This window comes from Phoenix dactylifera, chromosome 4 (genome assembly GCF_009389715.1).
Source record: "Phoenix dactylifera cultivar Barhee BC4 chromosome 4, palm_55x_up_171113_PBpolish2nd_filt_p, whole genome shotgun sequence".
Lineage (NCBI taxonomy): Eukaryota > Viridiplantae > Streptophyta > Magnoliopsida > Arecales > Arecaceae > Phoenix > Phoenix dactylifera.
Genome location: NC_052395.1, coordinates 16,865,363 through 16,877,885, shown reverse-complemented (window position 1 = coordinate 16,877,885; position 12,523 = coordinate 16,865,363). Strand labels below are relative to the sequence as shown.

At 36.8% G+C, this 12,523-nt stretch overlaps 1 protein-coding gene across 4 annotated transcripts in view; it reads right to left on the bottom strand.

The window, feature by feature from the left end:
* Window positions 1–12,523, bottom strand: part of LOC103697642 (pentatricopeptide repeat-containing protein At1g71060, mitochondrial) — a 98,531-nt gene that overhangs the window by 7,394 nt on the left and 78,614 nt on the right. For all 4 annotated transcript variants that reach the window (XM_039125704.1, XM_039125705.1, XM_039125706.1 and 1 more), the window contains 9 exons: window positions 11,358–12,100; window positions 11,196–11,272; window positions 11,068–11,102; window positions 10,884–10,962; window positions 10,672–10,750; window positions 5,279–5,359; window positions 5,029–5,192; window positions 4,875–4,931; window positions 2,388–2,547 (listed from right to left, as the gene is read on the bottom strand). In XM_039125704.1, coding sequence (XP_038981632.1) covers window positions 2,388–2,547; window positions 4,875–4,931; window positions 5,029–5,192; window positions 5,279–5,359; window positions 10,672–10,750; window positions 10,884–10,962; window positions 11,068–11,102; window positions 11,196–11,272; window positions 11,358–11,934 — 1,309 coding nt within the window. In that variant the 5' untranslated portion in view covers window positions 11,935–12,100. The remainder of the gene's footprint in view (window positions 1–2,387; window positions 2,548–4,874; window positions 4,932–5,028; window positions 5,193–5,278; window positions 5,360–10,671; window positions 10,751–10,883; window positions 10,963–11,067; window positions 11,103–11,195; window positions 11,273–11,357; window positions 12,101–12,523) is intronic.

Sequence of the window (12,523 nt, the reverse complement as noted above, 5' to 3'; positions counted from 1 at the left end):
GTAATAGTGAAGGGATGCTAGTGCAAAGGATTGCACTATCACATAGAGAGACTGATGCATCATGATACTCCAAAACATGGGGAGTTCATTCCACTACTAATTTCTAAGTCATTTGCAACTTAGATGTTAGGTTGCAGAAGATGTAAAACCAAAAGTATATGTAAACCACTACCTAGAGTTAAAAACATACAAATACTGACCTATCCTAAAGTTGTTTTGGATGAAATAAGCTAGGATACATGACTCACCCACTAAATAGTAAATACACAATTCAGAATAATCTGGCAATATGGTGGTAATGTGACAAAGTTGATCCAACCAAGATACGCGGTACCGACTGTACCGACGTACCGGTGGGCATCGGTACCGGTACGATACCGAACCAAACCGAGCTGAACCGGTACTGTACCGATGGGGCTAAAAGCCAAAAAAAATTGGAACCAATACGGACCGGTTCGGTACGGGCCGGTACCGGCCGGTACGGGCCGGTACGGTTTGGTACCGAAATATGTAGTTGTACCGTACCGGTAGGATCCGGTACCGGTATGTACCGGCCGGTATCGACCGGTACGGCAGACCATGGATCCAACCCAGGCTAGGAAGCACCTTGAAATCAAAGCAAATCTCTATTGTTCATTCAACTCCCATGAATTTCCAAAAGCTGAACAAATGCTAGATTTTGATGGCAAACTAGCAGATCAATAACTGCAAATTCTAACTGATCTGCAATCAGCAAACAGTAAACCCATGTCCATTTCAGTTTATCACTGAATATGCAATCTGCTCCTTCGTGGATGTTAGGATTAGGGTTAGATATGGATAGGGAATTATAGAAGAAAATAGAAGAGTGGGAAAGGAAACAAGAGGAGGGTTTAAGGGACTAGTTGGAATTAAGGGACAATAGTTGGGAATGAGGACAAATGGGTTATTTTGTAAAATAATATATTATGCAATTCACTTTACATTTTATTATGAATTCACAAGGTAGCTTAGTGCATGAGGCTCCCGCCACTAAAGCGTCTGGGGAGGGTCAAATGCACGCAGCCTTATCTGGCGGGTAGAGAGGTTGTTTCCGTGTTTTGAACCCATAGCCATCAGGTCATAATGGAGCAACTTTACCATCACACCAAGGCTCACCCTCTTTATTGTGAATTTAAATATTAATTGGGTAAGATTATGTCTCTATTGGATTCGATTGACCCTTGCAAATCCGGCCCTTTGATTATCAAGCCAATTGGATCCAAAAATTTATTTTGTTATCAGTTTGAAAACCCTCTACCAGATCCAGACTTTATAATTCAATTTCAAACAAGATTCATCAACAGGATTACAAATTAGAGAGCCTTTTCGCTGAAACAATATTGTAAATGATTGTTAAGGTCACACACATCAATTGATGAAGCCAGTATCTTATGATGAATCTCCAATGCCATCATGACAACATTGAAAATGAGATTAGTGTTGTCTCAATCTTGCTATGAGTTGGGATACCAACCCATTATAGACAAAGTTGATAAAAGACATAGCTCCTGAACTTAACCCTTTTTTTTGAGAGAGAGAGAAAGAGAGAGAGAAACTTAACTTGCTAACATGATGTTTGGAACAACAATGCATGTCTGCATAGGTAGTCTATACACAATATATAAATTACAACGTAAATAACTCATAACACTACTAACTGGTATTATTAACTATCATCAAGGAAAGATTTATGATAGATAGGGCTTTCTATTCACTTCGTTGGAACATGAGAATGACACAAATCAAATTTTTACATCTACAACATACAACTTCATGTGGGAATTATCGTAAGCAGAAATCTCTAAAGGCCTTGACAATCATCAATCAACAAAGTCTCGGTATATGGTCAGTCAAATGGATAAAGACACGCTATTTAAAGTCCCAGAAGATACGAGAAAAGCCAACGGGAACCATCTCTGTAAACTTCAAACCACCTGTTTCTAAGAAGTGCACGCTTATGCATGTACATCATTGACGATTACATGGTCATAGTTTCTTATGTGGAATCAGATAGGTACAAAATGCATTTAGATAAATGTGGAGCCTGGACTTGCGATTCACTGATTATCCTCCAGTTATTGTTGTACAGTTGAGCCAGGCATATTTTCATCCAAGAGGCAAGCTATGAAGTTGAAAAAGCAGTGAAAAGATTTAATCCTTTAGTGCTGCAGAGACCATATCATATTTGGTTAATCTCAAAGAGATAAATGCCCAAATGCAGTTTCACTCCTAGCATAGGAGATAAAGTTCTCCGGCTTTTGTTACGTCAAAAAGATCGATCCTTTCTTCAGTGACTTTAGAAGTCATCAATAGAATACGACTTATTCAGAATTTTAACATAACCACACAAGATATTGTGCGCAAACCTGTTGAATCATCAATTGCCTCTTCCCAATCTGCTGGCAAAGGTGATGGGGTTGGAGTCTGTGCACAACTAGCATTCACAGTAGGACACTCCCACTGGCTTTCTCCAGTATTCTCATTATAAAAATATGAGCATCCACTAGCTGGGTCCTTTGCCTCAACCTAAAAAAAGAAAATCCAGTGATCAGTGGTACTTATGTGGCAACAACAACCTCTAAGATTCAAATGCTTTCTTTCTATCCCAAACTACATAATTCATGCAGACATGTATTAATATTTATAACAAACGGATTTTTACAGAAATGTTAAAGACATGCGGCACAGTGAAAATGGTTGGTTAGAAGAATTTATACAGGTACTTAGACTTTGTCAGTAGGGTGCATGCCATAAAGGCATATATGCCAAGGGAGAAAAAGGCCATTAGATGCGAGCAACAAAGAAGATCAAGCAACATCAGAAACAAGATCAAGATTCTGACCTATAAATACCATGATATTTTCCAGGATGCAGCAAGAATAACAGGAAAACAACAGATTACAGGGAGACTCTTACACAAAAACATAGAATTTATTTACAACCACAATATCATAATCACTCCTATAGGGCAAATCCAATCCCATTTATATCAGATTTCCCGTTGACAACCACAATGAAACTTCACTACATCCATTTTACATGCCAAATGTTCAATATTATATACATATACAAACACACACACACACACACATATGATGAAAAAATACAATAACTTGTTCACATGCTAATAATAAATTATAAATGGCTAACTACATCTCCTTTTCACACAGTTCATGTGCATATTCTGTGCTCAAATATGATTTAAATAAACAAAAAGACAAGCATCGCTTTGCTGAGTGGGTCCTATCATTGTGGTTTGATAAAATCTTGCTTCACAAAGTGTATCACCATTTTCCATGTTATTTATTAATTTAACAGAGGTTGTTGATTAGGTTCACCATTCAATGGTCAGAACAACAGGTGAAGGTTATGTCTCCCTGAGGAAACATTAGTTCAACTATAGGGCCAATTATGATACGCAACACTCTTCCAAGTTTGTGCGATTAATATTTGTTATTGGCCAGTCAAATAACAAGCAAATAATGGATATTATTAGCTACTATAAAAATAAATAACAGATAAAACAGTAAGCTAACAACTATATCACTGTTCACAGATTAATTTCTTTTTAAGCATGCAGGCACTATTCACAAATTAATTTCTTTTTAAACGTGCAGGAATATGAAAAACCATAACAATACATAGATGGGGGGAGCATTTAAAAAGGTCAAAAACAATGCTAGTCCAAATGCGTAGAAGTCATCATGACATGATAATGGCTGAATAACAATCATACCCATTCTGTGTATATACAACGTAGGACCACTAGACCACCATATCGAATATATAGTGAATATGATTGGATGGTCCATCCAAACCATATAAATGTATATATACCCCCTCCCCCCCCCCCCCCCCCCAAAAAAAAAAAAAGAAAAAACAAATCTCAATTTGGTCGTGTTTTGGCCACCAACAAGGAAATTCTATTTTGGACTTTTCCCAATTCTTTCCAGCAACATAACACCTAGTTCTACTGTTACAATAGTCATAGTGCATTTAGGTTTCCTATATCTTCCCGTATGTTTTGTGGTTTCTGAGTCTACCACTTTTATAATTTAATGCTTGCTGAGAACCCCTGGTGTCATATCTTAGATACATGACATGCCTCTAACCATGTGTGAATTCCTTCTGCTCTCTTCCAACTTTACCCTCCCACACTTACCAAGGTTTTTGGCTTAGTTGTCCAAATTTTTATGTTTCCACAAATACTTTACTCACCAGGATGACAAATAAGAGAAGGAAAAAATTGAGTTTCCGTTCCAACATTGCTACAAAGTTACTGATAGATATTTTGCAACAGCATAAGGTATCCTAAAATTTGTTAAAAAGGTTAACAATACTTGATATTTCTTATTTTATAGATTTAAGTTTTAGGCAAACCATTTATTATTTTTAAGTTTTTAAGAAAAGAGTTTCATCATTCTTTTTCTTCATATATAGTGCTCCTGTATTATATCCAAATTATATTGACAATACCTCAACAGCCAAAACTATACATTAGTAGTAAAATACAACTCATTTGTCTTTACTTATTTGAGTCTAACTTCTACATTTTGAGTCTTGCTGAAATTGGGAATGCTCAATTTTTCAAAGAGATTTTTTCCTGGTGAGTATCAAAATAAAATATAAATCAAATGAAAAAAAATCTGTCTTGTTGAATCAAGAAGACTGATAAGAACAGACCACAATAATTATTTGACACCGGCTGAAAAGACAACGTAGCCCTGTCAACACTTAAGCAATACCTCCATTGAAGATAAAGCTTGTTATACAAACATATAGTGGTAGCAATTCATAACAATAGTTCATGTTCTATGAAAGCACAGATTATATAGGTGCATCTAAATACTCACCCAACCAGGAGGCAACCTTCGGAGATGTGTCGTCAGATCATGTAGAGCTTCCAATTTCTGCAATTCAATCCCGATTAGTCAATCATCATAAACAGCAAGATAATATAAGAAGATAAATCATGACAAGGATTATATAAGAACTATGTGGACTTGCATTGTCAGTTGTCAAAAGGGCACCATTTGTTTTATCATCTCTAAGAATTCCCCTAGCTTTCAGCTTCTGCCTGAGATATTCTGGTAGCTCTTTCTGAGCAGCGTTTGGTTCTGACTCCTTTTCAGCTGTGGAGCTCACTTGTTGAGTTTCATCCTTTGGTTTCCCTAAAACAGCACAACTTTAGATGGCCAACCACTTTAAGAAAGCTTTAAAGGTAGCAAAACGCCTGTATAAAGGAGAGCAATCTTACTAGATTGGACATTTAATGGTGCAGTAGTATAATAAGCACCCCCACCTGGTACACCATAGCCATTACCAATTTCCATGTTGCCTGATATGACAAGTAAAGATTTATGTCAGAAAAAACTAAGCACATTGATAGCATGAATACTTTTAAAAGAAGTTTCAGTCATGCAAACAAATTAAATTACATCAGACATTTAAACATAGGCTTATTAGCTTATTAAAGAATTGAAAAGTTGATAAGATTATACTAACACGACAATTCTGACAAAGGCCTCTTTCTTAAGTGAATAGTGAGGAAGAAAAAAAGATAAAAAATAATTCAGAAGCATATGAAGTAGATCACTTTGTTGCCAATTACTGTAATAATCCATGAAGCAAAAACCCAATGTCTAACAAACAACAACTAATAGGTTATTCATAAAATTTCTCTTATATTTATCTTCCCCATGTGGGAGGAAGTGTCGACTTTTTTTCACTAGGGTGGGACCGGGGTCCAATCATGGGCAGCGCCGGAGCGCGATCATTCTCTTCTTCCTTTCTTCTCAGTCCTATGCCGAGCCGAAGGACAGAATAAATTCCCCTTTCTCTGGTTTGTCCGCCACCACCAGCGATTACCGAGAAAGCGAAGAATTTGAGTAGGCCAAAAGCCTCTCCAGTGTTAGTAATACTATATTGCAAAAAGAAAATAGCTACAAGACTCAAAGCTATAATGAAGACTCGAGACTATTTCCTTTAATGGCATTCCACATGGCACTATGAGATTGGAGATCTGCCTTCTAACAATAAATGCCAGTTGGCGTGGCGGTGGTATCAGGAAAAAATTATCATCAGATATACTGGAGATCCTTTTATTTACAGAATCCACCTATCAACACCCTCTCAGGTGCCGAAGTGGCCGCATTTCACTGGCTGCCCATCATGTATTGAACATTTGGACTAATTTACAAACTAATCCTGGTTTTTATTTTGTACAAGACATGTCAAATTGCACGATCATAAATGTCTGCCATGTGGATATTCTTAAAACAGAAATACATTATTGATTCGATCCCTGAGATTAATTAATTACTCAATATGATATGAGAGCTCAAATTTACTAGAGAGCAGTTCAAATTTCTTCAATTCAATTATTTATTTAATTATTTCTGATTATTAACTATTCATGTTCCTGTTATTTGTTATTTGATTTCTGTTTGTTTTTGACTCAGCTGTCCCTCTACATGCATGATCTGAGTTGCACATGAGAGGAATGAATTGGTATTGTTCATATGATTACAAGAGAATAACAGAAGATGAAGATTTTTTCCTGATGAACACCATAAAGTTCCGGTTCTTTCTTCTCCCATCTCCTCTGCTCTTGTTTTTCCTTTTTTCTCTCTTTCCCTGGCTTAAGGATTTGCCTCCAGGACAAGACTTCGGCTAGAGCAAGAGATTTGTTGTTGCACAGATTCTCTATGCAAAATATGGAAATATCACAAATATGAACTTTAAAATTTCGATCTGAAATTTATTTCGTATCACACAAATTTGCAGATCAGATCATCCTGATCCTTCTGCCTCATACCCTAATTGATTGATCTTTACTGCTTCACTGAAAGCATATTTCATGCTAGAGAAGTCAAAGGTTCAAAGACTGCTAAGAGTTTAGGCCTTTTGAAAGGTTCCCTCCCTCCATTCTAGGAACACCAATTACCAGCACTATTATAATTGTGATGTGATAAAAAATCATAACATTTTAAAAAAGAGGAAGTAGAATTTTTAGTTGCATCCATATTTATTGGATATTACAAACATATGAATCTTAGTAGTCATGGTATTATAGTGAAGCAGGCCAGAGGCGCTTGACCCTATGGTTGGGCAACCCTGGCCCCAACATTACTAGACCCTATAATCAGGAACCTCCAAAGGCCAAGACAATGGACCTGGAAGCATCATGGAGGCCGCCTAGTTCACAAATGAGCTGTCAGTAGGCTTATGACCGTCAAAATACATCCGACGGCAAGCACCTTGTTGTCAGAATGCAACTGACGGTCCAGTGTTCACTGTCAGAAGAAACCTACCCAGACCAGACACAGGCCATTCCGATGGTGCCATGATCACCGTCCAAATAGATCTGATGGCACCAAGTTCACTGTCCGAAGCAGGAGCATCCGAATCCAACTTGGAATGTTTCGATGGAGATGTAATCACTGTCAGCAGCTATCTAACAGAAATACATCACTGTCAGAACAACCAGAACCCTTCTGGAAGCCCTTGAAGACTTTGAGTTTGACACAAATTCCAATGCATCCAGCAGAGGTCCATACACCGTCCGAAGTATCAAATGGCTTGAGCTCACCATCCAAAGAACCCAAAATTGATTCCTATTTGGACTTTATCACAGCTCGATCTGATGGAAGATTTTTCGCTCTCAGATCACATCTGAAGGCAAACCAACCACCTTCCAAACATTTCTGACGGCCTAAAGTTCACTGTCAGATTATATTTCTTTAAAAGCACTCTCACGATGAGTTTACTTGTGCTAGCAGATTTAGGACTTAGTTTTTGAGTTTTTCTTGGACTCATATGGATAATAAGTCAACCTTATTACCTGTAAAGGATCCCAGAGCCTATAAATACCTCCTATGTATGCCCTGTTTTCCTTTGCTTTGCTTTCTCGAGTGCATGTTAACTCGTGTTTGCTCTATTTTTCTTGTGTGGTTGACTTTGCACAAACCCTACGATGAGCTTCAAGGCATTAGTTGGCAAAGTCCTTGGCATCGAGAAGCCATTTTTGGTACCGAGGTGGTAAGGCTCCCAGTTATACCTTGGATTAGGTTAGTTTCCTTGCCCTTGGATCTTTAAGTTAATTTGTTTTCTTACTTCTAGGCTTAAATTATCATCTAATTAATTAAATAATCGCATAGTTTATTTGTTCTTCTATGTTTCACTCTAAAGCTAATGTCGGGCCTTCCTCACCTGCATTATATAGGGGAAGATGAACATGCACATGCTTATTTAATCTACTAAGTGACAACCTTATGATTTTTCTTTGCCAATAGTTTATATGAGAAATGAATACAAAATCAAATTAACCTTTTTGGAACTCTTTTTAGAGATTCAATTCATTTTGTCAGAGGCCTTCCTTACATATCTAATCTCTCCACAAAGACATAAGCCTCAGCTTCGTAGAGATTCATTAATTCTCCAGTGAAACTGATATTGACAAAATAATTAGTAGAGATTCATCTTGTTTTTCTTTTAAAATGATTTTGAAGTCTACCCCACATAATTTTACCAAGGACTACCAAATGTGTTTGTGCCTCTCTTTAGACCACATTCTAGATAAAAATGCAGCCCTCATTATTGTCTAGTAGTTATCTTATATCTCAAGCATGCAATAATAACATGATTCTCTTCAGAGCAAATATCCAAGTCATTTACCTCTAATAACATTGGTATAACTTCCTTTGCTTTTAATTATGACATGCAACCGAAGATCATGAAAACAATCACACTAGAGTATAATTCAAGGCAGATTTTTTTATGAAAATTTATTCCATATATTTCACTTATATTGCATTCCATTTGGTAGACTTCAGACTATTATCCTCCAAATATTTTGTTGTAGTCCAAAGAGATAGTGACAAATTATCATTATAAGTGTTAGCCCAAAGCTAAACCTTTTCATAGGTCTACCTGAAATGAGATTCACATACTACAAAAGTAGACCCCACTGGCGGCTGCTTCTAATAGCTTATCATTTTGCCAACTTGGTACTTGTAACAGACCTTACTTCCTTGAAGCCCACCAAAATTACCACTTATTGTATTTTATCATATTTATGCCTCTTAATGTAGCAGAAAAGTACAAGCATATTTATTCTCTTCCATTTACTTACATTTTGTCAACTGCCCAAGAAAGCCCAATGGATGACCTTTATGGAACTAAGCTAAATGTGTTCTTGCAGAATACTATCACTTGGCTTAACATCTATTACAGCTGCATCGAACGGCCTAACATGTTATTCAATATATCAGTAAACCACTCTAACTAATAAAAATTTGGCACACACATTATAATCATCTCATAGTTCTCAAACTTCACAATACATGGAACTACAAGTTCTAATGTTATTCAAATATTCCAAATGCCCTGCCCTTCTAATCAAATTTGAAGTTCATGTCTCTAATTTAAATTGCCCATCTATCCAAATGCAATCATCCTTAGCATATTGCTAACTTCTATAAAGTCCTCTCTTCACAAATTATCACAATTTTGCTCCATTCTTAATACCTTAAAACTAATATGAATCTTCAGACAAAATTTATTCAACAGGACCTTTCTAGCTTATTAGTGAATTAGGTCACCTTCTCTTGAAAACGTCTTGTTTAGAACATCATAAACCTCATTTCTTGTGGCTCATATTTCTAAAGCTTTTTCCCCTTTCTCATCCATTAATTCTAAAACTAAGGAAATAGCATGCGACATTGGCCAATATCTTTTATTTGCAACTAATATGAACAAAAATTAAGGATGAAAATTAAGAGCTCAACTAGTAAGAGAATTGAATTCTAGGGTCAATAAAAAAGGTTGTAAGGTTGCTGGGTACCTGAATGAGAGTAATAAGTAGCCCCAAAATGTGTACTGATTTAGCATATCGCAATATAAAAGAAAAGCCTCTTAAACCTTTCTTTTCAGATCCCTGAGTATGATTATCAGCTCCCAGATCCCTGCCTAGAACATGTGCACCCACCTAATCCCTGGCCTATTTGGGCCCAACAAGCTGGACTTGCCTCCCCTAAAGAACCAGAAAAACAAGCTTTTGATGCCAGTTACTCAAGAACAGGTTCTCCAATGCAATTAAGCAGCTCACAGAGCATAGATATCAACTTACAGTTACCTCAAAACTAGAAAACGCCAAAAAATTATGAAGGAGCCAACCAAAAAATGGCTCGTATATGAAAAAGCTGTGTGAACAAGGAGAAATGGGTTTCCAATGGTACTACTGGGTTTCCATGATTTTCTCATGAATTTTTCCAAATCCTGTCTTCCGCATCACAGAACTTGCATCTACTTGCTTCCTGCTCTTTAATCCAATACTGGTTCCTTCATTTGTTCTTAATTTCCAAATTGCAATTTCAGTTTGAACGACTGTTTATCTGATAGTAGCATTACAAAACTCAGCTCTTAGTAGTTTACAGAAGACACAACACATGACTGGAAAGGCAGCACTACAGTAGTCAATATTAATGCATGTGCTTGATTCAGATGCATAGAAACAAATTTTTCAGGAGCTAAGATAAGCTCCAACAATAAATTAAACTTTAGTAAACTGAACGTAAAGCCAACTGACAAAAGTTAGGAACTGCAGACAATTAAAAGGATGAGAAACATGGTTTATAATGAAGAACCAACCGTTATCTTGGTGGATCAACTTCCCACGTTTGTTGGTCATTTCAGCACGATGATCGGTGGTTATCTTCAGCAGATGCTCCTAAAAGAAGCAACAGTAATTAAAAGATGCATAGTAATTTCACTGAGAAAAGAAGTAACATAGAATTCACACAGTGGGGAACTCAAAATTAAATAATTTAAGACACACAGAACAAAGCATGCAAAATACTCACCTTTAATGCATTCGGATCATAACGTCCTGAAAGGATGTCTCTACTATCTTCTACAGGTCCATTTGCACCTCTAGCTTGTCTAAGGTCAAAAAAGGATAAGAGCAACACCACGAGACAGTTGGAGCACTTATTGTTCAATGCATATGATCAGGCATGAAGTAAGAAGAAATGGAAACAGACTGACCTTTGATTTTGTATGATTTGTTGGGTCGCAATTTCCTGGTTATCACAAATTAACACCACTTAACATCACTTAACATCACAAAAAATAGATGCATGACAAAGAGATCTCATTTTCTTTAAAAACCTTACTTGCTCATGCAGAACAGCAAGTTGGGCAGCAGATTCAATAACTTTGGCATCAGCAGAAAACCTGTGCTGGCTAATGTCTGAAACAGGAACAACTTTGGATCAATTATTTTTATATTCAGAGTTGTGTTTATCTGATAGTGTAATATGTAGATTTATCATTACCAGTTGCATTCTCTTGCCATTTGTTTGCTTCTTCACTCGCTTCAGTTTTTACAACTGACTGTCGATCCACTATGTTGTCATCACAATGTGTTGAACTTCTCAAATCATCTTGAGATGCACTTGAGTGCTGAGAAGTATTGTTTTCTGCTTCTGCCACTTTTATTTCTGCACCAGGGTTAGATGTAGACACACAGGATGAGGTTGTCCAGCTTTTAGAAATATTCTGCAATTGGAATCCAGTGCTTCCTACAGCAGGGTTTCCTGTGCCATGAGAAGAACTATAGGATGCTTGTGCGGGTACACTTTGAGCAGCTGGTGCAGGAAGTCTACCAGGTGAATACACAAATTGGGAAGATGGTTGTAAATGAGGAAATTGGCTTTGAGCTTTAGGAAAGGATGGATTAGATGGATTAACAGGGAAGAAGCTTCCAGAGCTGTTAGAATGTCCATCATGATGCATGTTCACATAAGGTGGAGGAAGATAAGAAACAGAAGGATTCATTGAAGCAGAACCTAAAGATGTATTTGGCAGTGGATCAATTCCAGGAGGCAATGGCTGTCCATGAAAGTTAGCCATGAGTTCTCAGCAAGAAAACTAATGCTAATTAGATGGTCAGCCACACATAGGACCTGAAAGATATTAATTTAATAAAAAACAAAGAAACTTGGTGGAATTCTTTAAAATAGTCCACGTAAGATCCTTGATCTGCCAACAGTCTATGGCTCTATGCTAAAGGTGCAGCCTGAAACACATTTACAAGCATAATACCAACATTAGTAGCAGAACAATTTAAATTTAGAGGGATTAAGATGAAATGACAGAAACTTCTAAAAGAAAATGATGAACAGCTAAATTGCATCTGTGGAGCATTCAACTATTTGAGAACGTGTAACACGGCACTAGCAACCAATGTATCATATATTAAAACTAATTTAACAATTTATATATATGTCTGAGTGCATACGCACCAACCAACCAATCTGTTTCCAATAATGGCTCAATTAGATGTATTTGAAACACTATCAGCCTTAATTTAGTTTCCAGAAAACAGAAAATCTCTATTTAACAAACAGAAATTAGACATATCACTTGTTACAGCTTAATCCTCTTAACCATAACTGCATTTTGGGTTCATTCCATGACTGACAAATATTTTCAGTGCGTA